Source organism: Opisthorchis viverrini (assembly GCF_000715545.1).
Source record: "Opisthorchis viverrini unplaced genomic scaffold opera_v5_47, whole genome shotgun sequence".
NCBI classification, from domain to species: domain Eukaryota; kingdom Metazoa; phylum Platyhelminthes; class Trematoda; order Opisthorchiida; family Opisthorchiidae; genus Opisthorchis; species Opisthorchis viverrini.
This window is the reverse complement of record NW_008751702.1, coordinates 559,754-582,324: the sequence shown is the minus strand read 5'-3', so window position 1 is coordinate 582,324 and position 22,571 is coordinate 559,754. Positions and strand designations below refer to the sequence as shown.

General features: G+C 45.0%; 2 protein-coding genes across 2 annotated transcripts; one reads left to right on the top strand and one right to left on the bottom strand.

Moving 5' to 3' along the window:
* Positions 1 to 720: 720 nt before the first annotated feature.
* T265_03288 (hypothetical protein) lies at positions 721 to 6,338 on the top strand (the record flags this gene model as incomplete). The annotated part of the gene is made up of 2 exons (XM_009167734.1): positions 721 to 790; positions 6,085 to 6,338. The coding sequence occupies 2 exons, from the start codon at positions 721 to 723 to the stop codon at positions 6,336 to 6,338; spliced, it is 324 nt and encodes a 107-aa protein (XP_009165998.1).
* Positions 854 to 20,627, bottom strand: T265_13210 (hypothetical protein; the record flags this gene model as incomplete). The annotated part of the gene is made up of 8 exons (XM_009167767.1): positions 854 to 2,036; positions 4,520 to 4,813; positions 10,628 to 10,791; positions 13,552 to 13,860; positions 17,255 to 17,419; positions 19,747 to 20,147; positions 20,231 to 20,277; positions 20,427 to 20,627. The coding sequence occupies 8 exons, from the start codon at positions 20,610 to 20,612 to the stop codon at positions 1,821 to 1,823; spliced, it is 1,782 nt and encodes a 593-aa protein (XP_009166031.1).
* Between the last annotated feature and the right edge of the window lie 1,944 nt (positions 20,628 to 22,571).

Genomic DNA, 22,571 nt, shown 5'->3' with positions numbered 1-22,571 from the left:
CAAATTCTTTCCTCCGAGGAATTTCGTGGGTCCACAGAAAATGTGGGCCTTGAATTGTGAAGATATTGACCGTTGATGTGCTTACTGGTCCGATTATTGTAGGGCTGGTATCACTTGATAATCGTGCTCTCCACTCTCTCTAATCAGTGTTTAACTATCCATTAGGCATCTAACCCCATACCGTTGATTGCAGATATATGGCCTGGACGTGTATATCGACACTATAAAGCGAATCTCAACTAATGAAGTCTTACACAGGCAAAAAAGGTAATGTGATACGGTGCCAACCGTTTGCAAAGGTAACCTGACCCCTGTCCCCACTATGCTCGTCCCAGAGTTGCAAAGGTGCCATAACATTCCTTTGGTCCAAGACGGCCAGTCAAAACGCTTGAGGTGGCGACGAGTCCGTTGGTCGTGGCCTTCGTACCCCATGCGTGGTAGGCCTGATAATAATTTAACGGAGAGTAAGCTGATAGACGGTCCGATAAACGGTCTACTCAGGTTTGGTCTATAATGCGAGGGGTGCATAACCCGACAGGTGCTTCTGATTTTGATCTTGGCACACTATGCCGGTTTGTTCACATCACGATAGTTTGTGAGTTATTTATTCGACATATTATCTTACTGTTGATTACTCTGTACGATGAAGATACCAAAGAACTACAATGTCACATCCAGTATTCATGGTCACATTATCCATGTATTATTCACTCAAAAAGGATGGCTAATCCCTCGTTCACTCGTCCCGATGCGGGTCACACGAGTCAGTTGGAACAACGGCAAATCATAGGTGCGTAACTAGCTTCCGTCTCATGTCACTTATTGGAAATCCATCACACCTGTAAAGTATATCTGTCTTTTGGGGGAAAACATGATGAATAACGAAGATATTACAACGGACAAGACGCACTGATGGGACCGGCTGAAGGTCATTCTGAACGGCCAGAAGCTGTCGAGGAGTTGGATATATTTCATCAGCTGTATTATGCAAATCCCTTGAGGTGAAGTCTGTTTGATGGCCACATGGACGAACGATTTACTCCAAGAATGTGAACATCGAGAACTGTTCTTGGTCCAAAGAGGACTAGACATGTGCCATTGACGGCAGCCAATACCACAGTCTAGTGTTGCTTTCTTAAATCAATGAGTAGCTGGAACATCTCGCTGGTGGCGCCGCGTACGGATATTTGTTGGCATCACCACGAGTACACAAATTCGTGGACTTTGTTATGCAAACAGAGCAAAATGCTGTTTGTTCTTTGGAACCATTCACATGCCGGATCGATGCGTTAGGTGATTAGATGTGCAACACGTCAGTAGTCGTTCACGGGAGGTAGTATAATCTATCAAGTTGTTTTGATCAGTGTTCCAAAGGGACACAAATTAGAAACCTTATTAAAATTTTACAGTTGTGATCTGAGCCGAATTAGGTTACCACTGACAAGAAATGAGAGAGACCCAGGGAATAGGCAAAAGAGGTTTGTTTAGAAAGCACTAGTTCATTCATCGGGTGTTAAAAATGCATTTATCGGGAAGAGTAGAAATGACGAACCTCAGTTAACCGTAGGGTCATCTCGTGAAATCATTTCAGGACTAAGGGCGACAGGGATTGTCAAAATACACAATGTCGGTCTTTTAGATAATCTGAAAAGGGCAGAGAATGATGTTAGGGAGGCGAATCTGAACAAAACGACGGAACGTTAGTCACTCCGTGTATGCAGAAGCGTCAGTCGCGGTTGGCAAGACGCAGCTCTTTAGGATAAACAGACATGTGCCAGGAGAGGAAAGAATCCAAGTACTGGAATGCATAAGGACTGAATTCAAGCAGGCGAATTCCAGAGAGAAGAAAGGGATTCTAGACTGTTCGCCGAATCTGACTGTGGTTTATGCTGTTTGTGCTGTGAATCATCCGAATCGCTGTCTGTCGATGCAGATCCCGATCGTAAAAGGTTTTCTTTAGACGAGTCCCTATACGGTGCACGCTTTCGGAGAAAATCGAAGTTGAATGAAGGATTCCTTCCATGTCCATTCATGTTCTAGTCGAAAATAAACGAAGATAAACAGACTAGATTTGCATAGGTACAAAGTTCGCGGAGCTTTAACTAGGTAACTGAACATCGTAGTTATACCGGAGGCCCTGGAAAGAGTGCTAATCGAGATCTCTCGTTTTCAGTGGGACTCGTTAGATGGTTGTAAACTGGATTGGTCATATCTTGATGATTAGATGTCGCGTCATCTTAGCAACCAACACAGACGATTGGTAACGTTCACACTGACTGTTAAAGAAGCAAACGACTGAATACCGGTCCCCACATGCTGAGCAGTTATCATCTAATCAACTTTATCTGGCTATCAAAAATTAACTAACACCTTTAATAGGCATGGTGAGGTCATGGCCTGTCTTACGTACAAAGCCCATCAGAAACCAAGGTGGAGTGTTCCAACTACCCCGTGTTGCATGGCGTTACCAAGAGCCCAATACTGGATACAGGATACGGTCGAGATGTCAAATGTGGGCCCACTATATTTATTAGGTCAACTGAATGATAAATGGAATCTGAACATACAAGTCAATTTTAACGTAACTGAACTGGCAACTTCGAACCGTAACACACACACACACACAAAATGAAATGAGAAACGTGAACCAACCGAACTTAATGAACTTATCTCGCAATAAAAAGAAGCGTGACCTCTGGAGATAAATCAACCAACAAATCGATTAGCATGAGACATGGAACCTACCAAACGACAACAGGCATACGATCTTCATTCATTTTAACCTATTGGGCGTCACCAACACAGCATGAGTCTATACATGTTTCACGTAACCAACTAAAACTGATGACGTCCTAAGGTAACCGAAATCAGCCTCTTATTTTTCTGCTGAGCAGAAGTTCGGGAATGATTTAGTCGTCGATCAAGGCTTGGAGCTATGCTGGGCAATGCGCCGTGATTGGCTCGAATCACGGAATCCACCCAAGGAATGTATTTACTTCTGCGAGTTGAGATGGCTATGGGGTGTCGTTTTACCGTCTTCTCAGAAGATCGTTGTTTGTCGCACCCACTTCGGAGTGGTGGGAACCTAAAACTGGACAAAATATGACAAGATGAGGAGTGGAACGAAAAGTCTGAATGCTGTTTGTCTTCCACAATGAGGTTCACGTGACACGCCCTGTATGCGGCTGGAGATACCGGAAGATTAACCGATGTCAGCGGCGGTTATGCTGTTAGTCCCTGTCCAGGTTATCTGACTGAGAGCAGGAGGTGTACACTTCTCGAATGTTTGTGGAGGGCTAGGTCCCCCTTCCTGTCCCATTTGTTCGTCCTTCTATTATGGTGCTTTTACCAGATGAATTGAAATGGCCACACGGCACCGAAGCACCAGTATTCTTCGCTGGCGTTGAATAAGGGAGGGACTGTCACTCACCAGAAGCGATGGATGAACTAATTCTGGATCGTCATAACTCTCCGATACAGCGAAAGTTACACCGAACTCGAAACGATAATTCAGATGTACGAACGCAATTAAGTGCTTGATTAGACGTGTGTCAGAATCACAAATCCTCGTGTAGTTTGTCCACTGACTTTAGTGTTTCATGTAACCGTTTGATAGTTTATACCGTTCAAGGGATTGGTTGGAAAGGGTCTCGTTGCTCAGACAACCTTCTGATACAAAAATCACACAGAGTACCCAGCTTGACCTACTAAGTTAAATTAATCGCGGAAAATCGTTCTATAGCGAACTGACGTAGCTCAACATTTTCGGCCGGTTTTTCCACCAGATTTATCATATGCTTTCAGAGACGTCAACGACCAAGGGCTCAGGGTTTTTGTGCGTGTCCGAAGCGTGGCACTATTATCTCATAAAGTAGAATGTACTGTAATACGGCAATATATGTTTTTCTATTTTTGAGCAGGTGGGTGTCACGGTGTCAACAAAAGTGTTGGAAGGTGACATACACACTCTTACCCTCTCCGACGAGAAGTCTACAAAAGTGTTTTTTTTTGGCGTGGCTTAAAAGTATTCCATGGCTGCTAATTTTGTCAGTGATCCTACTGGCCTAATCCAACAAGCCTCAGAACATCTGAACAACCAACGGAAAGCAAACTAGCAGCATGCAAAGTCAAAGGACATGGTAGCAAATAAGGGCAAATGATCCAATTCGGTAACCACCTAACCCGATGCGGCCAATCTGAAAATCCCAATCGAGAAGTTAAGAATATTAGCGACCTCTTACAAGTTCAGCGAACAAACTACGTTAACGCATAATACGAGTGTAACACCCGTCACCCGGCTACGGCCAGGAACGGTGCGGGTGGCATGAGAGGTCACAGTAATGGGAGAAGTTAGTAACTGAGTCAAACAATGGAGAGGATTTGTAAAAGATAGACAAATATGTTCCGGGTCCGTGGATATTCCTGTTGTTAGATCCGGAACACATGCACGATACAGTAACTCGAACCCCAGAAGACCACGGAGTATGTAAGGCCTGTTGCTCTATTGTTTTTCACTTACCTTCAGCACGGTCATCATGAGTACACCAGTCATTATCATTAACATGCCGCAGATGAGTTCGAAGTAGTCCACTGCTTTCAGTGTGACCCATTCGTGAAAGAGAATAGCCGAGGCGACGAGGACAAACACGGTGAAGAACACGTACAGCAACGCGGTAACTAGTCCAGTGTTGAATATGTCAAGCGCACGATTCAAAAAGTAGAGCTGAATCGATATTCCGAAGGCCAAAAGGATGACCAGTAGCCAGAAAAACCAGTACGTTAAAAGTCCCCACAAACCGAGAAGTTGTATCTCCTATGAGGTAAGTTAACAAGGCAACTCAGTAGGAAAGAGAAAACGAGGGTGCGAAATTTATTCTGTTGAAATATAACAATGGATACAGGGAGCCATTGTTGTGCACCAACAGTTGGTGAATTTTCTGTCAAACATCTTCTTGTGGAAATCAGGCAGTCCAGGTAGTGTAAATAGCAGATTATAGACGCGCATCTCTACAGCTCCTCTGAAAACAAGAAACAATGTGATGCACCCTCTCCGGGCTCCGCTCGATAGCGGACTACGTTTACCCAACCTTTGCCACGGCTGCCACCCACGGGAGAATGACCCAGCTCAATGACTTTCATGCAACATACGATTCAGACAGTTCTCCTTAAAATGCGACAGAAAACGGGTCGCCTGATAGATCAGTGCAGAAGTTTATTATGCACCAATGGTCTGTGAGTAAAACTAAATGAAGATACAGTGACCCTTCTCTCGGCTTTGGGGGAGCAACGCAACCTAAACACTGTTTCCCACTCAGCAACCGTTTCCTGAAATTACTTCAGTTCCAATTCTCATTTGTAAGTGGGATGCTAATTTAGTTTTGATTTCTTCGGGGACGCTGTCAAGATGAAAGCCACTGAAAGCAGCGGGTGCAAACTTTCAGATTCCATTTAGGACTTCAGGTCGGAAAGCGGTTAGCAGGCGGACACACCCCATACCAATCATGTAACTCTTCAAACATGTGATCGGTCGAAACATCGGAATTCCGTCCAGCCCCTTCTGCTCCAGGTAAAAGCTAATAGAGATGAAGAGGTTGTCGGACCGATTTAGGTCATCGTTAGAAATACGGAAAGAGCTATCCCAATGAGTGGTGACTGTTGTCCGTCACTGGCAAGTTTGCTGCCAAAGTGTTTGGAATAAGTTAACGTGCATACCCATTCGGTCAAGTGAAAGATGCCATTACAGAATGAACCATCAGATGGTGGGAACGCTGTGTCGAGGAAACATCTGTTCGTCATAGACAAATATGAAAAATGGCCAAATAGATACAGTGATACCCTCTAGTGGAGACTACAACCGTACTTATCACAATCTACTGTTGCTGAGAGACTTTTCAGATGTGATCAGACTTGACTTAGGCGAATAGGCTCAAAGCGTTTTTGTCTACGTCAGTGCACTGATAGCCTTTGCATTGACTTTGCGTTAGTGCTTTCCAAAATAAATTGGGTTGTAACACTCAGACTTCATAAGTAACACGCAACCTCTCAATCAGGTAGTTCCGGCCGATCCATCCTATCTCTTAGCAGGCGTCCACAATGCTCGAAGTTTTTATGCTGCAGACTTTCTAAGCTGTCAAGGATTGTCCCAGCTTGTCCCAGCGAGATGGCTCAAGTGGTTAGAGCGCGAATTTGTTGACCGGAAGGCGCTTGGTTCGAACCCAACCTCTGCCTCTCGACTTCCCCTGTCTAGGTTTGGGCAACCTGGCAGTATCCTAACACTCGTGCTTCCCTCGGATGGCATGGCAGCTAGGCACCGAAAGGGTGTTAGAGCTGAACAGTAGTGTCCCAAATTTCATTTCCAGGACCCTAGATGGAGTGCAGGGTACTACGACAGTGCGACAGAGTGGCACAATATACTAGAAAATGCAAAAGGTTCACGATCGGCATGCTCGTAAACATGGTTTGTATGTTCATACGGAGATTTCATAGTTTGTTTGGCCCTAATTCAGAGACCTTGTCATACCTTGAGACACCGTGTGTCTCGATCGATCGTTTGGGCTCAAGTTGCTGCGCAACTTCTTGCCGTCTAGCTGCACTTTAACATCTAAGGTCAAGGCACAACTAGACACCAAACCAATAAAGCGTGAACCGAAATGCAGCCACCTGCACTATCGAGCGTCAGAACACCGACAGTCGATCCGTCGTTCGAGCGTTCTATCGGGAGCTGAAATCAATCGATGATGGCTGTGTGCATTGGCTATATAACTGCCACAGATAGTGAGTCGATGGGCTTAGTGAAGGAGGCTCTAAAATGCTGCACAGAGTCGTTTAAGCAGCGTAACAAGCCAACGCAAACACATATCCGAGCTCAGTTCGCACCATTGCTCGGACGAGCAAGAAATGTGGTTTTTGCACTTACCTTAAACTGTGTCCGTCATGTATCTGGCTTAGATAAGTTCTCAAGTGGAAAAGAGCAATTGAGAGGCACGGCAACAAATTGTGTATTAGCCTGAGTTGGAATGATAGACTAAAGTAAATGACAGACACAGTACAGCATACTTGAAGACCACAATCAAAACGCTCAAGCTGTTTGGCCTTAAGTGGTCTAAAAAATGCTTCGATTAAGTGGTCAGATGGAGTGACCGATCGGAAATGTACCCAGATCACCATGCATACCGATGGCGAACAGACTGTGTGCATTTTCTTGGTGGATGGCGTGGACCAAATACCGAAGTTTGCTTCACATAAAGCTGGTTGCTGTGTGCGACATTCCAACAACTGAGTTTCTCTCTATCTCTTCGCCAAATTGAAAAGTATAGATGCACCGAAGTATTTAAGATGAGCATACTGCTTGTGGTCGGGTAGCAAACCCTTGGCACGCACCATTAGTCCATTTTTAGTTCGACATTCTTTCGTGTGGGCCATTCTCTTCTTGGAAGAATTATTGTACTTGCCCAACAATCAGTCTACATATTGGCTGTTAAGCTCAGCATGCCAAATTAGTGTACTTTTTGGAACGACTCTGAAATTCACGGATAGCTTTTTCATCATTATCACAAGACAAATTCAAGGTGGGAAGCCGAGTGTATCAGTTAGAGAGTATCACAAAACTGGGGAACGGTTGTCCAACTAGTCCTTCATATATTTAGCCAGGTAGGTTCGCTGTTGTGTACTAGACAGACCTCGAATACTTCTGCACGACGGTGAGAACGCGTACGTATACAACCTGATAATATGACAGCACAGCTCATAACGGGTGATTAGCGGGTGACCGAACAAGGTCTCAATGATTCAATCTCAAGTGATGAATGAGATAAGCTACGCAAGACTCAGGTAGACTATGACTGATGGAATGAATGATAAAACGCAATATGTATGTGATACATTCCCCAGAACTTAGTGGAATCCAGCACTGTCTGAAAAAGCGGGTCCCTGGTGCTAACGTTGCGCGATACTGATTGTTCTGAAAAAGTCATCGAACAGGACATGTTGTCTAGGTCTGGGAGTGAGGAGCAATCGCAGGGAACAATCCATCAGCGAACCAGCGATACCCACAGATGCAGCATAAGGTCACTAAAAATCACACGGTTTCCAGTCATCAATAAATTTGAAAAAGAAATGGGATGGAGCACACATGCTGAACGAGTGAACGGCACCCAATGAACCTTGAAGCACAATGTCGAACGTTCCTTATCTTAATATGTTTATTTGATAGGTGCGTCGTAGGTGAAGCCTCTGGCCGGTGACTGAACGCTCCACAAACTATAATCCTAGTTTAGTGCCCTTTCGACGTGCTCCTACCGTACGATACACAGGTAGCACGAGATGCTAAAAGTCAACTAGGAGAATTATAGAGTTAAAAGAGGAAAAATGTTGTTCACCTGTGAAACATTTTCGGCGGGTGACTGCTATTCAATCCAAGTGATTTCTAAATATCGACTTTCTCACCGGAGACCAATACTCAAATCAGTGTTGATAGAATGAAGATATGGTATCTACAGAGGTGGAGTCGTTCACTCACATAGGCCCACGATACATGTCTACTCAACATTCTTGATGATAGACCGGACTGAAGACGTACCATAAGCACACATAAAGAACCTCTATTTCGGAGGAGAGTATGATTGTGTTCGAGACAGAATCGGGACAATCAATAAATCGGGGATGCATTCGAATCACCAGTCGCTGCTTCTAGTTTGTATCTAGACCTTTGTGCTAGCTTAGACAGTATCAGCTTACGCCTAAAGTCAACTTGGTCTGAAAAAATAAAATGCTCCAGGGGATCACCATGATTTTCTGGGAGATGAGAACCTACACTTTGGATAAGGATCTGAACACCATATCATCCGCCTAAGGATAGCTAACCAAGAGGATGATTGGCTTACACTAAGGCAGGATATAGAGGCACCCATACTCTGGTCGAACGGTTCACATTAAGTGATCCGGAGTTGGTTGGATCATCAAGCTACGAGTCTGAATGTGATGGTTCAGTCAACCTGGAGGTATTTTTTTCTAAGGATTATAGCCTATTTTGTAGGAATATCTGACGGGAAAGGCAAAAATAAGTCACAAGCCACAGGGGCCTGCTACCAAGGAAAGCGTCGCCCAAGGAGTCAATAAACACCAGATAATTGGACGTGATTGTGGTCCCTGAATGGTAACTAGCACTGTGCGCTGTCTGAGTGCACGTTAGTCCCACTGATGTTCAACGAACTGTAGCTAAAGAGTAGGGCGTTCAAGAACCTATCCTAGGGTTTTCGCAGTCGAATTACCCTGGAAATTTGTGACGCACGCTGCTGAGTTCCGACAAGAACGAAGCAGTTGTAATGCTCCGCGGCTTTTCCGAATAGAGTGATCACATTTACAAAGCAAAACAGAGTTTGAAACTTCAAGTGTCTAACGTAGAGCGGAAATAAGAAGCTGAGGTAGCCAACAGTGGGCTGCCGAGCTACACGGGATCTACGGGTAAGCATATTATTTTGCTGTAGAAGATAAGGTTGTCCCAACCATTTTTGTGAGACATCTAATCAAGTGGAAAGGGAATTTTGTGGTTTTACGCACCTCGAGCCCCTCCCCCCGGAATAAGAAGAGAATAGGAATAGGGAGAAGGCTTGAACAGAAATACAATCCTGACTACCCAAACCCTAAATTGGTCTTGATCGCTCACTCAACCAGACTAATTTCCGGGTAATTACTGCAGAGCCGTGATGGTTGCCATCACCATTCTATCTCATCTGTCGAACAGGTGTGCAGCGAACAACAACCTGGATATACAGATAATCGGCTATTAGTTGAGAAACAAGATTAAATTTGTATCAAAGCACCCAGAAAGGCTACTCGATCTTCTGTCTTGAACCGTATTAAGAGGGTAATGCAAAAGTTTAGTGTGCAGTTCCCACCACACGTCTTGTTTTCTGTGTGTATTCACGGACCATGTCAACTGAGCTCTTAAATCCATGCCTGATGTACCATTGGTTTGACATGTTTTTCAGTTCCATCAACACGTGTTCGTACAATCACTTCTTACCTAATTTGGCCCGTCTCAATTGTTTGGTCAACCAGCATCGCAGTAAACAAACCAGAAAAGAAACAATTCGAGGACTCTAAGCTCTCAGAAAGAAAAACCGGCACTCGTATGAAGACGAATCCGGTGGACTAAGGAGACTTGCGGCTACTGACCACGATAATTGCCACACTGGACGAGTCGTTGCACTCCTATCTGACATGTCACAATCGGATATAGTACACAATCGAGTAGACGTAAAATGGTGATAGGAATGTGAGTAGTGGTAGACCCCATTTAATCCCAGTCATCCACTTAGCCGTATCAGAAGGAAAGTTGACTGGACCTGATAGCACCTTCAGGTATGTCACTCAACAACATCCATCTAACAGACTAACCGGTTGACAAACTATCAAGCTGAGATTGGTAAAAAAAATTCACAGCGAGATGTTTCTCGGACTGAATTGGTGCAATGGAGCCAGCGGGGGGATCGAACTTATATCCCGACGTTGATACGCCCAAAGTGAAGCCGCCGTTTGAGTGAAAAGTGCAAAAAGGAGATAGGCTGACGTAAAAAAAACACAAGTGTTCCTTTTCAGTGTTAAATTGACTATGCATTAGACTTACTCGAAGTGCTAGTCCAAGTCCCTTACAGGCCATCACTGAAATGGAACCCAAACTGGCACTAATGACAACGTACACCAGTGGATTGGACTTTCCGATTCGAGGACCAGCGACGAAAATTAGTAAGACATTTAAGATGGCCACGGATGATGCATAGATCAGGAAAGCTGAGAGGGTGGAAAGAATGAAGAGAGATTTTTGCTAACAAGTAATGAGAGCGAAGCTTCTACATGTCGTTAGCACGGGACAAACCAGCGCATACAAAAATGAGAGGAAACCAAGACATAGATTGGTGTTAAAAGGAGATCCAACTGAACCCAAATGAACATATTTGTTGCAATATCATCCAACTGAAGGTGTCGCACAAAGGCTGCTTGATGTTTCATTTGGTACGATAATAAGGATATCGCAGTACATTTTCTTGATGGAACACGAGACTCATAAGGTTGATTCTCGAAGAGTTTTCAGCAATCTTATGAATAGCGTTCCGAAAAAGTATGACTGTTAAAACAGCACTCGCAGGATTAATTTGCAAACAAACGGTAATATATTTTGGTTGTTCGTGTAACTGATAACCATCGAAAAACCAATGATGTCATCCACCCAAGTAATATAGCACGCATTAGAGTATGAACAACGGGTCATGCCAGATCATCGCCGTGGCGTCAGATGAAATAGGCAGGTAAAACAGTCTATTGTCAGAGTATACTGCATAAATACGTTTAGATATTCATTCACGAGCACGCCAGTGTAGTTCGGGTTTGGTTGGGAGGCCTGCGCCAGTTAGTCCACCACGTCGATTAGGAGTGCTAAGATGGCGTAGGAAGGTTGTTCAAAGGGCGAGGTGTTCAAATTTTTATTGTTACCCAAGTGGTATGTATTGCGTTCGAAAAGAGAGTGCGGAAAGGTGCGTATTTTGCGATCATTTCAACAAAATGCAGTGAGGTGCAGAAATAGATCCCAGATTGTGGATTGTTTGGATCGGGCTTCAGCAAGTAAACGTCCAATCCAATGTCATAGGGGATGGGCAGGACTGTTTGTTTATCACGGTACCGAGTGAATGCAGCTAGCTTGCACCGCGTAAGCTGTGGCAGAAATAATTCAACAGACGGAAGTTGTATAAAAGTGCCCCGAAAAGGCTCTGCTGACGCCTACTCCACCCAATACAACACATTTTTCCAGATGACTGCTTTGTTTTTCCTTGTTTGTTCTTGAATTTGACTGCACATCAGTGCAATCCTGCATGCATGTGATAATACCGCCATTATTCACTGTCTACCTTCTACACTTACCTGGGTACCTAACCTACATCTCTCTACGAAGTCCCATGTGAAGTTATGTCGGTGAAAACTGACTGTGCCTATAGTTATGTATCATACTACAAGGAATATAGACACAGAACGATGTTCAACGATGCAAAAAAGGACTGGTAAGGAATTACACATCCCGCCAATACACGCGCCTCTGGTCAGACATCAACATAAAATTGCGTCACGTTACATGATGACTGATCCTTTTTCTCCGGCGAACTGCAGTCTCATGTTGGTGGTCTTGTTTGAGGTCACGCACCGTTGTTAGACTGATTGCCACATTCATCCAAGTCAACACACAGTCGTTCTTTTTGCTAATACTACATGTCCAGTAGAGTATGCACAATCTGTGGCCCACCTTAATAATAGTAATAATAATAATAGATCGTTCGACTGAAGGGCCCTTTCGGTGCCTAGCTTCATTCTATTCAAAGGAAAAACGAAGGCTGAAATACTGTCAGGTTGCCCAAGCCTAGAAAGGGGCAATCGAGATACTAGAGTTGCATCCTCAAACGACGGACCTCCTGGCCAGTAAATTCGTATCTTAACCACTGAGATATCTCGAAAGCACCATCTCGACCAATCACAGAGGCTTATCGTTTGGCGATGGGAATGTAGTGCTATTTAAAAAGCCCAGTACCTAATTGTTTTCCACACGCTGTAGCACAGTGACTGGTAGACCACTGCCTTTGGACTGCTAATGTGTCAGAGAATGAAAGCCGGATTCGTTAGGCTTCTATACAAGAAAGCTGTAACACGACAGATGGAGGGTGGAAAGAAAAACACTGGAAAACTGTGCACAATTATACATTGGCATTGACATCGCTCATCTTTTGTCAGGTGTGGCGATAAGATACATCATTACTTCCATGAACTTCAAGTGGTCTTCATAGTATTCAATGTCCATCTCCAACAAAAGCGACAAAATGGAATTAGTTTATTCATGAACAATCTGCTCGGAGCGTGGACTCGAAGGAATTTAATGTGGTGCGGTCAGCTGAACGGAACCTGGAATTTCGTACGGAGAACTCCTTACGATCTTCCATCCCAACAATATGACTGCGTACAACATACAGCCAAACTACTGTTCAAATCGGAAGTCGATCGCTTACAATTCCGGGGATTGTATAATCTGACGAGCCACAAATGGGATGAAATCGGCAGTCGAACATCCATGGATCTTGATCCATATCCCCGTAATATTCATTCGAAGTCGAATAAGGTCTATTTTCCACTTACGTTACCCAATCACAGCATGATAACCGCATTATCGTAGCACCTTTATTGGTTTCCTCTCTCCAAAAGTCACAGTTACGACGTTAGCTGTAGCATATTCACCCATGATACTCTAATTGCTTGAGATAGACTTGATATTTTACTCTGCTCCTATACCACCTAAAAATCAAAAGGGCGTGATGGCTGAGTAAACTGTGCAGATTTAATTGATCCTCTCAACTGGCATTGTATTACACTTTAAACTTCTCTCATCAATGCATATATTTCTGTAAGTCTGTAAAGTTAATTTCTGCTGAAGCGGCACGTCCTCAGTCCACTTATTTAGATACATAAAAAGAATGGTAGTTTGTAGTATCAAAAATATAAAAAAATATCACTTACCGGGTTCGGTAAAATTCATGCGCATTTGCAGAAGCGTTTCAACTGGTTGTTCTTTGGGTGCGTGGAGCACGATTAGAGTGGATCCCAAAAGGCAAACGACACAGCCCAGTTTACCGGCCAAATTCAAGTGCTCGTTCAAAAATCTAGCGCTTAGTACGGCACACACCAGAACAGAGAGGCCCCCAAGTGGCGTAACCAGGGCAGCTGGCGCCAAGGCATAGGCCACAAAGTTCGCACCCTCGCCCAAGCCTAATAAGATCAGACCAATCCACCATACCCAGTCCCGTAGATACAGCAGTCCACCATCGCCTAGCAAGGAGAAAGAAAAGGAAGTGTTAGTATTATTAGCAAAGTTTGACATACAATGTTTGGTCACTGTAATTTATAAGCAATTGGGAGATAATCATGGCGACTACAGAATTAGCTACTGTGTTTAAGCCTAATTTCTAATCTGAGTACGCATATTACACACAAGTAGAATGAGAAATGTACTGGAAAAGTAAGGTAAACGACGCTAAAAACCGATACCATACTTATGATTTGAAATCATTGTCAATCATATTTGGGTGCGGTTCACTGGGAAGATTCCACTTCCACTTCATTAGAAGTATGTTGTCTGGAATAACCGCGCATCACCATTCTACTCACTTGTTGTGTCTAAAATCTGCTATTGCGTCTGCTATGGTTGCGTCTTCAAGCGAAACAAAAACAATGGTGAGAAAAAGCAATCTATATGAAGAAATTTCTCTGGTAAAGACGATAAATCCATGGAGTTCTAATCCAGTTTTAGATTGAACCTGCGCTTTCAAGCCTCGCAATCATATGCTTCACGCACAAAGTGGGATGTGGTAGATGTGTCGACCTACGGCCAGATAATTAACTGACAATCTTTCGGGTTGGTCTAAAATAGACTGGCACCCCCTAATATAACGTTTGAACCTACGACAGTATTTTACGCATCTTCCCGTCAAGTCAAATGATGTTAAATGGAAGAAACAACACTCCAGTGAGAAGGCAAACTTAATCGAAGAGCAGACAGAACGACGGCCCAAAGACGCTCACTTAGAGTTTCACGCAATAGCCAAAATGGAAAGAAATGCCACGGGTGGCACTGAGGTTAATGTGAGATGTGCTCGATAATTACTTGAGAGTGAATAAAATTCTGAAAATGCCGAGCGTGAAATGACAAGCGCCAGAGATAAAAGAAAAAAAAGATCTCAATCACCTAAACCACGTGTAACACAACACTACCGCATTGATGGACAAAATGGTGAATTTGGGGTCGTTCGAACACCGATGAACTCTCATCGACGAGGCGAAAAGTAAGTTTCCACAAAATGTCACCCGCATGACATCCATACGGTTTAAACTGCGTGGAAACTTATTGGGGGCGCCACGCTTTTATATAGTGCTGAAAGTGGCAGATAATTCCAGAGGCTGTTCTCCGATGTTAATTAGGTAACATGGATCCTCAAATATAACACGCCAGCCGGGGCAGAATACAGAAACATTTACTGACGTATGACAATTAAGTTGCAGCGATGAGTTCATATAGCCGGCTCGTCCCTACTGAGTATTATTGCTGCAAACCAGTTCACAGGTCATTGACTTGTCTAGTAAAGTTCAGAGCATTGCGATATGACTCAAGTGGTTAGAGCGCGAATTTATTGACCGGAAGGTCCGTGGTTCGAACTCAACCTCTGCCTCTCGACTTCCCCTGTCTAGGCCTGGGCAACCTGGGAGTATCTCAGCCCTCGTGCTTCCTTCGGGTAGCATGGTAGATAGGCACCGGAAGTATGTTACAGCCCATTTTTTAGAACATTGCCCTTATCTAATTTGATCTGAGGAGTCACCATAGCCTCCGACTGATCCCGTTAATAGATCATAAGTCATACCAAGAAAAGACGTTAGATCGATGAACTGTAATCCTGAATGAACAGCCACTACAGAAGCTTTGGAGTTCCTTATGGTGTTTTCAAACTTCACGATAAAAGGCTTGAGATTGTTGATTGGCAACTTCAATAGTAGCAATTTTACACGGACATAGACGGCCAGAGCATCAGTAAAACTCGGCCAACACCTAAACACTTGTGTCAGCTATGGCATCAAAAAAGAATTCTACTGAATCAGAAGGGCGGTGTATCCATACCAAGGTCATGGCCACGAAATCCAGTCTCTCTGATCTTAAGAACTTATATGTTTCCAAATCTTTAATCGCGGGTAACTTCGCAGCAGAGCACTAATCAGCTGGCTGCATTAGGTGATGCATTAAGGTGATGCACAGGTGAGTACTTGGTAATAAAAAAGAATCCATTGAGCAGCAAATAGACCTTGTCAGCCTAAGGGTGGTTTGGACGTGCACTACAAATTCCAAACCACAATCTGCCAAAAAGACTGTTTTCCAAAATGAGCCCATTTTGACAAAACGTGCGAGGAACAGAGACCATGACATCACTGTGCGAAACCAAAGTGACTACATGGTACTATGGGGTTTTCAAGTCTTTCTAGTTGGGGTTCATGAGGTTCTTCCTGCATGAAGTGAGAAACCCTACACGACATTTAAGAGATTCTAGTGGCGGACGTGTCACCACTTCCTAGCTAAGTTGCCTAAACAAAGTTCGTTTGTTGTTTTATGTGTGAGTGGGCTGAGGTTCACAAAGGAAGTCGGGTTGGTCTCACAGATGACGTCAGTCCGATATGGCGCCATGATTTTTCCCCGTTGCTCTTTATGGGTGAAGGTAGGCGTAGGTCGCTTTCCCTAGGGATATGATGCATTTTCACCAGTCAATAACTCAACTGTCCAGATTCAAACCGTGTAATAAGGTACAAAGTTCTTCACTAAGTTCTCATCTTTTGGCCTTTAAACCGTAACTAATGCATTATTCTCTTGTTATTTACTGCTAGTGTATTGAAGTCAAAGGTAAAGACGATTTGAAGTTGGACTCCCTATCAGTTTCACCCATCCGTCCATGTAAGTTTCGCTGGTTTTCAGATGAAAAGTTTTCGAACCAGTTTCCATAAGGTGACTAGGAGCATTCCGTTCAAGTACATAAACCTAGCGTACCACTGAATGGTGTGTTCAACTAGGCTTATAGAAAGCATAGCTTGTCACACAATCCAGGAAGGGACGTTGTGCTCTTCTTCCATTAAAACCAGTTATGGGACCCCGACGAACCTTAAAATACATGAACTTTTACTTGACTAATGGGCAATGGCAGCATAACATAGTGTACGCCACACGTTAGACAACGCTAAGAACGAACTGTGTGCACCGCTGGTGTGCTGAGGTGATTCGTTCTACGGCAGCGTACCCAAGCGTTTAAATAATGGTCCTACATCTAACATCGGCATTCTGAATAAGCGTTAGCAGTACTTTGCCACAGGTACGTACCGCATGCCTTCATTTACAAGGCAGCACACAAACGGGCCATTAGTTGAGGTAAATGCGTGAGCTTCGTATAGTTTGATGCTACTGCTGAAATAACAGACAGACACCTCAACTAACCTCTATGGACATAACTAATAACGGCCTCAATCGATGGAACTGTGTTACGAAGAATTTTTCTATCAACTGGTCAAGAAGATCATAACTACTGCAAACGAAATTGGCGGCTGTTCATCAGGTAAATAAGGCTATAAACAAGTGCCATATAAAAGCGGTCAGTCGATGGCCAGCAGTTATGAGAAACGGAATCAACCGAACCTGCGCGCGTTCCTGCTGCTCCAGCGCGGAGAAGTGCTCTCTTTTTGAAGATGAAACCGGTACCGATCAGCAAAGTGGAGGATATCGCAAGAGATAATCCGCTATAGAAAGCAGTTGCAGAGTTCATACTTGTAGAAGCGGGGTCAACAAATGGACCTCCACGGACTGGACCAATCCGTAGTCAGCACCTGAGAAGCCGAAAAACGAGATCAACGGTTAGATTTAGTTTTGATTTATTTATGCAGCACGTGACCCCGCTGATGACACCACACAATGGTAGCATGAATTTTTTAGCTGTAAAAATCGTGGTTGTATGCTTGGAATGTTCCTAGGGCATTCCAACCTAGCGTTCAGTCGTAGCACCCTTTCGGTACCCAACTTCCACGCCACCTGAAGAAAGCACGAGAGCTAGGATACTGCGAGGTTGCCCAAGCCTGGACAGAAGAAGTCGAAATGAAGAGGCCAGGTTCGAATAATGGACCTTCCGGTCAGCAAATCCGTATAACTACTGAGCCATGTCGCCTCCATTCAAACTTGGACAGGAGGACGGGTAGGGTACTCATCTAAAACTTTTGGCTCAAAAGCCTGACAGCAGGGCAACGGTTTAGCAGAAAATGCCAGGTTTTTCCTACGCCCAACTGAAATGACCAGGGGTATGTGTTAGCCAGGTCTCCAGCCACTGAATATCCTGGTGTAAGACCGTGTGAGTGGGGCACGGAGCGGCCACGTGCGGTTCAATGTATAACAGAAGCACACAAACGGCCACACCATTGTAAGATCCAGCATGCCTTGCGAGGTATATATCCGTGTGGCTGTATTAGGGACGTCTCATAACGAGACCTGCATTTTTATAAGGTTATGGTCCGAATCCGAGGGACCTTTTCACCGGCATAATCATCAGTGGATTAGAAAGACCGAGTGTTTCCGAAGACGCTCGTTTCCGTATCACGCTTTGCAGTACCTTAGCTATTCATGATGCTCGAATCACTGATGAAACTTCCTTCAAGACAGCGGGTCTGAGGTAGAAGGAATGCTGCTTGGCAGCAACAGATATTCATTCCTAAGGTGGATCAGTGACTTCTGAAGTGGACCATTCAAGGGACTGAAGCATCCGTCGAAGTGTATTGAAGTCGGTATTCTAAGGATTTTGAACCAGTGCAATGTCAAAATGATGGACTAGCGGAATAGTATTCGCATATCAATCACTGCATGATGACTAGCTCTCATCAGAGGTATGAGGTGAACACTATTCACCAGCCCTGGTATCTTTAGGAAAAATCCAACCCGGCGCTCGTTGCTGGCTGCCTCGGTGCGTGTGTTTGCCGATGACTAGGATGATCCTTCTGCTTACAGAGATGTCTGCGACCAGCCTTTATGGCATAGGAAGCGGATGTTGATGATACGTGGCAAGTTGACAATTAAAATATGCATAGGTTTGTCTGTCAGGTTTCAGAAATGTCATACCTAATTTGTTGGTACTAAGTGCGCTCCGGTAGATAATAGCAACGTATATCGTACATCCACTGGACGACGCGTGTCTAATACTTGACAGCTCTGTGAGACCGTTGTGAGAGCAGGTGAGTGGGATGGACAATATTACCAACGTAGATCGCAAATCCCGTGTTTGGATTCGGCCACATCAATTCTGAGTATTTGATAGCTACTGATGAAGATTCCCCTTGCTGTTAATTCTTGTCCACACTCCGGTGATGACAGTGGTGTGCAGTCTGAGGTTTTCTGCTGGTACTATGAGCCTATCTGATATTCGGACGATGCTCCTGACACTGGTACCTGTGATTTTAGTGCACCTCGTGGCTTAATGGAAGCGTTCAACGAACCCTCCTGTGCCTTCAGGTTGCCCCAAAAGTTTCTCCTGACGAGGCTGGGTCCAGAGCACTACAGCATTCTTCGACATGAGTCACGGTTTTTCTGGTCTTATGGCCCTTGTGGACCTGGCCGGTCGGAGCAAATACGGTTCTCCGCTCAACGAGTAAGATTATTTTGATGGGCCCTCGGTCGTCACAACCTGGACCACCAGGAAAGTCGGTTTACTTCTTGGTACACCCTAATTTTGAGTGCTCTCAATCTTATATTCCGCTCAACGGGACATAGTTTTACTGATGGTTTCGCAGAAGAATTTCACACCATCGACCGGTCTGTCAAATGGAGGCTATTTGCTTGGTTCGGTTGAAGTTAAACAGCACTGGACAATGTTACCAGTGCACTCCTGTCTATGGCATGATTGGTGGTTACCGCATACGTATGCGGTTGCAGGGCTTGCTAGTTAATCGCTCAATGCGCGTAAGCATGATGGTGATTGCGTAGCACCAAAAGAAGAAAGCGTTCAGCTGTAGCTGAACGCTGTCATACCACCCGAAGGAAGCACGAATGCTGGGATACTGCCAGGTTGCCCAAGCCTAGACAGGGGAAGACGAGAGGCGGAGGTCGGACTCGAACCACGAACCTTCCGGTCAGTAAATTCGCGTTCTCACCACTTGGGCCATCTCGCCCCGTGTAGCACCAAGGCTCTTGTCTTTCGTCAGCCCCAGTCGGCCTTGCTACCATGTCCCCAAGCCGCTTCTGTATGCGACAGGATTGGTCCGATGGTGTGATGAAACCATCTACTTCGTTTTTCTCCAGACTGAGGTCTTTTGGTGCTTGTGAACGCCACGACCGTGTCTGAATTCGAAGCCGGCGGTTCGATGCCCGTGCGTCGTCGACGCGTGCGCCGTCAAAGCTTGTCACTAGCGGTAAGCTTCTGAACGGATTCGGAGGTTTCCACTGGAGCGAATAGAAACGGCTGGGTACGAACGGCACCTTGGAAGCCCGAGTTCCGAACCAAAAATTGATTACCACAAGGTTTGATCGTTTCGAAGCACCAAGAAGCACGCACCTGTTATACACTGAGAGCGTGCGGTTGGAAGCGGCAATTCAGTGACGATAACCTGGGCGTCCTCCAACGATGGCTACACTCACTTCATAAATTTGCGGCGCGACGGGTGCTGTTCATGAACTACGGCTTCCTATATGCGAGTAATATGCCATCCATCGTGTTGACAGTACTCATCCGGAATGAGATTCCACACACGAGTTCCCTACCACTGGGTACTGCAGTCGCCTTCACAATGCGCGCCTGTGGATCAAATAAACTCTCATGTTTGCGGAGACTTACGATACACAACGCGAAGGAGAAGGCCGAAACCAGCATCCGACACAACGTATATACTGAAACCTCATTGGTTAACGGGTTCGTTAGGTTTGAATGATGACAAGGTTCAATGTGCTCAATAGGTTTGCGTGCAGCTAGAAACCCAAAAGCTCCTAGATTCGGTTCTGCGGATAGTCGATTACTGTCCATGATTCGGACACTTATCTGAAATGGAAGGGAAAGCAATGGGCTTCAGCATTTATGGTGATGGGCCTCGAAACTTTGGTAGTGTGGCGTTTTGTACATTCATTTTACTTCCATTATAATATAACGTATGTTATCAATTGCATAATCGGTTTTTGTTTAACTACGAAAAACTATAAAAACGCACACTGGTACAATTTCACCAAATACAAGCGTGGTCACGTGCTTCGACTCTCTCTTCTGATTTCGCTCGCGCTTGTAGCGCTCATTCGCGAGCCTCATGTGCTAACTCTGTTATCAAAACATTTCAGACTATCTTCGGAATCTATTGTATGTGAGAACTGTTCAGGAGAAGACCCCTGGACCACCATAATTGGATTATTGTTTATTCGCTGACCTGGGCCAACGACGAACTATTTTAAAGAGAACAATTGTTAGTGAGTCTGATCCATCGGATCTCTTTATTTTTGTATACCCAACCTAGCGTAATTATTTTTATCTCTTTGCCACACATTCCTGGTAGACTAACAAATTTGGTGAGCCCGAGTATTTCCAGATATTTTTTGAAAGCTTTTTCTTTCAAGTCGTCGTAATTTTGTTTCTCTTGCACGATAATTATGGAAGCACACTTTGATTCAGCGGATTTAGTCGAGAATGCAATCAGCATACGTTTGCCAGGCTACAATCCACGCAACCACAGGGTATGGTTTCACCAGGTTGAGGCCGGTTTTGCTACCCGACGCATCACTTCCCAAGTCACCCGGTTTTCCTATGTTGTCCAGCATCTTCCTTCTGATGCAGCAACAGAAGTTGAAAATCTGTTGGAAGACGTTCCTCAGGAAAATCCGTATGACGCCCTTCTAGTGGCCGTCATAAGTAGGACAGGGAAATCAGAAAACAAGATGCTACCGGATCTATTCACCACTGTCGAACTTGGGGACGGTTCGCCAGCACAACTGCTTCGCCACATGCGCAGTCTCCTCTGCGGCCGAAGCTAGCGGTGGAAACCCTGGCCCGACTACGGATCGACAAACTCCCACCCTCCATTTCCCACGTTATCAGCGCTTTCATCGATGAACACAGCTTGGAGCAGCTAGGCTAAATGCGGATAAGATACACGAAACATACCCCAGTAACCCCGTAAACTCCGTCTCCCGCCCTGCGCCCACAGATTTCGACCCGCCTCTTGCTTCCATATCGCGCCTACAAGCCAAGTTTGATGCCTAGACGGTGGAGCAGCTAAAATGCGGATAAGATACACGAAACATACCCCAGTAACCCCGTAAACTCCGTCTCCCGCCCTGCGCCCACAGATTTCGACCGACCCCTTGCTTCTATATCGCACCTACAAGCCAAGTTTAATGCTTTGACCGATCGCCTGCAACGGTTAGACATCAACAGGCATCGACCACGTTCACGATCCAGATCGTTATCTCGTGCCCGTCCCTCTTGGTGCTGGTATCACCAATCTTATGGCCCAAAAGCACGCAAGTGTCAACCGCCTTGTTCCTTCAAGCCGCGTTCCAACACCCCTTTAAACACCCCTTTAAACACCCCTGCCAGTCAGTAGCGGCGACGATTGTCTGTGGCCCTCCTTGCACGAGTCGCCTGTTCCACATCACCGATCATAACAAAGGATTCGCTGAATCCCCTCCAGACGACATATGGACGCACTTTTCATCATTCAGAGGAAGGTGCAAGACCAACGACCACTGCTTGGCAGCGTCTACATCCTTTGAAGGGAAATGGCATTGGAACTCCAGGATTTCAAGTCGTCCGCAAAAAGTAGACATGGACTCGCAAGAACGTCTGGGGGGTCGTTGACGTAGATTAGAAATAGGGGTGTTTCCAAGACGGAGCCTTGAGGAACTCCAATTAAGACCGGCGCTGGAGAGGAATAGGTCGAGCCTATTATCACTCGGAATGATCTGTCTGATAGGAACGCCTTGATCCAGCGAAGGATTT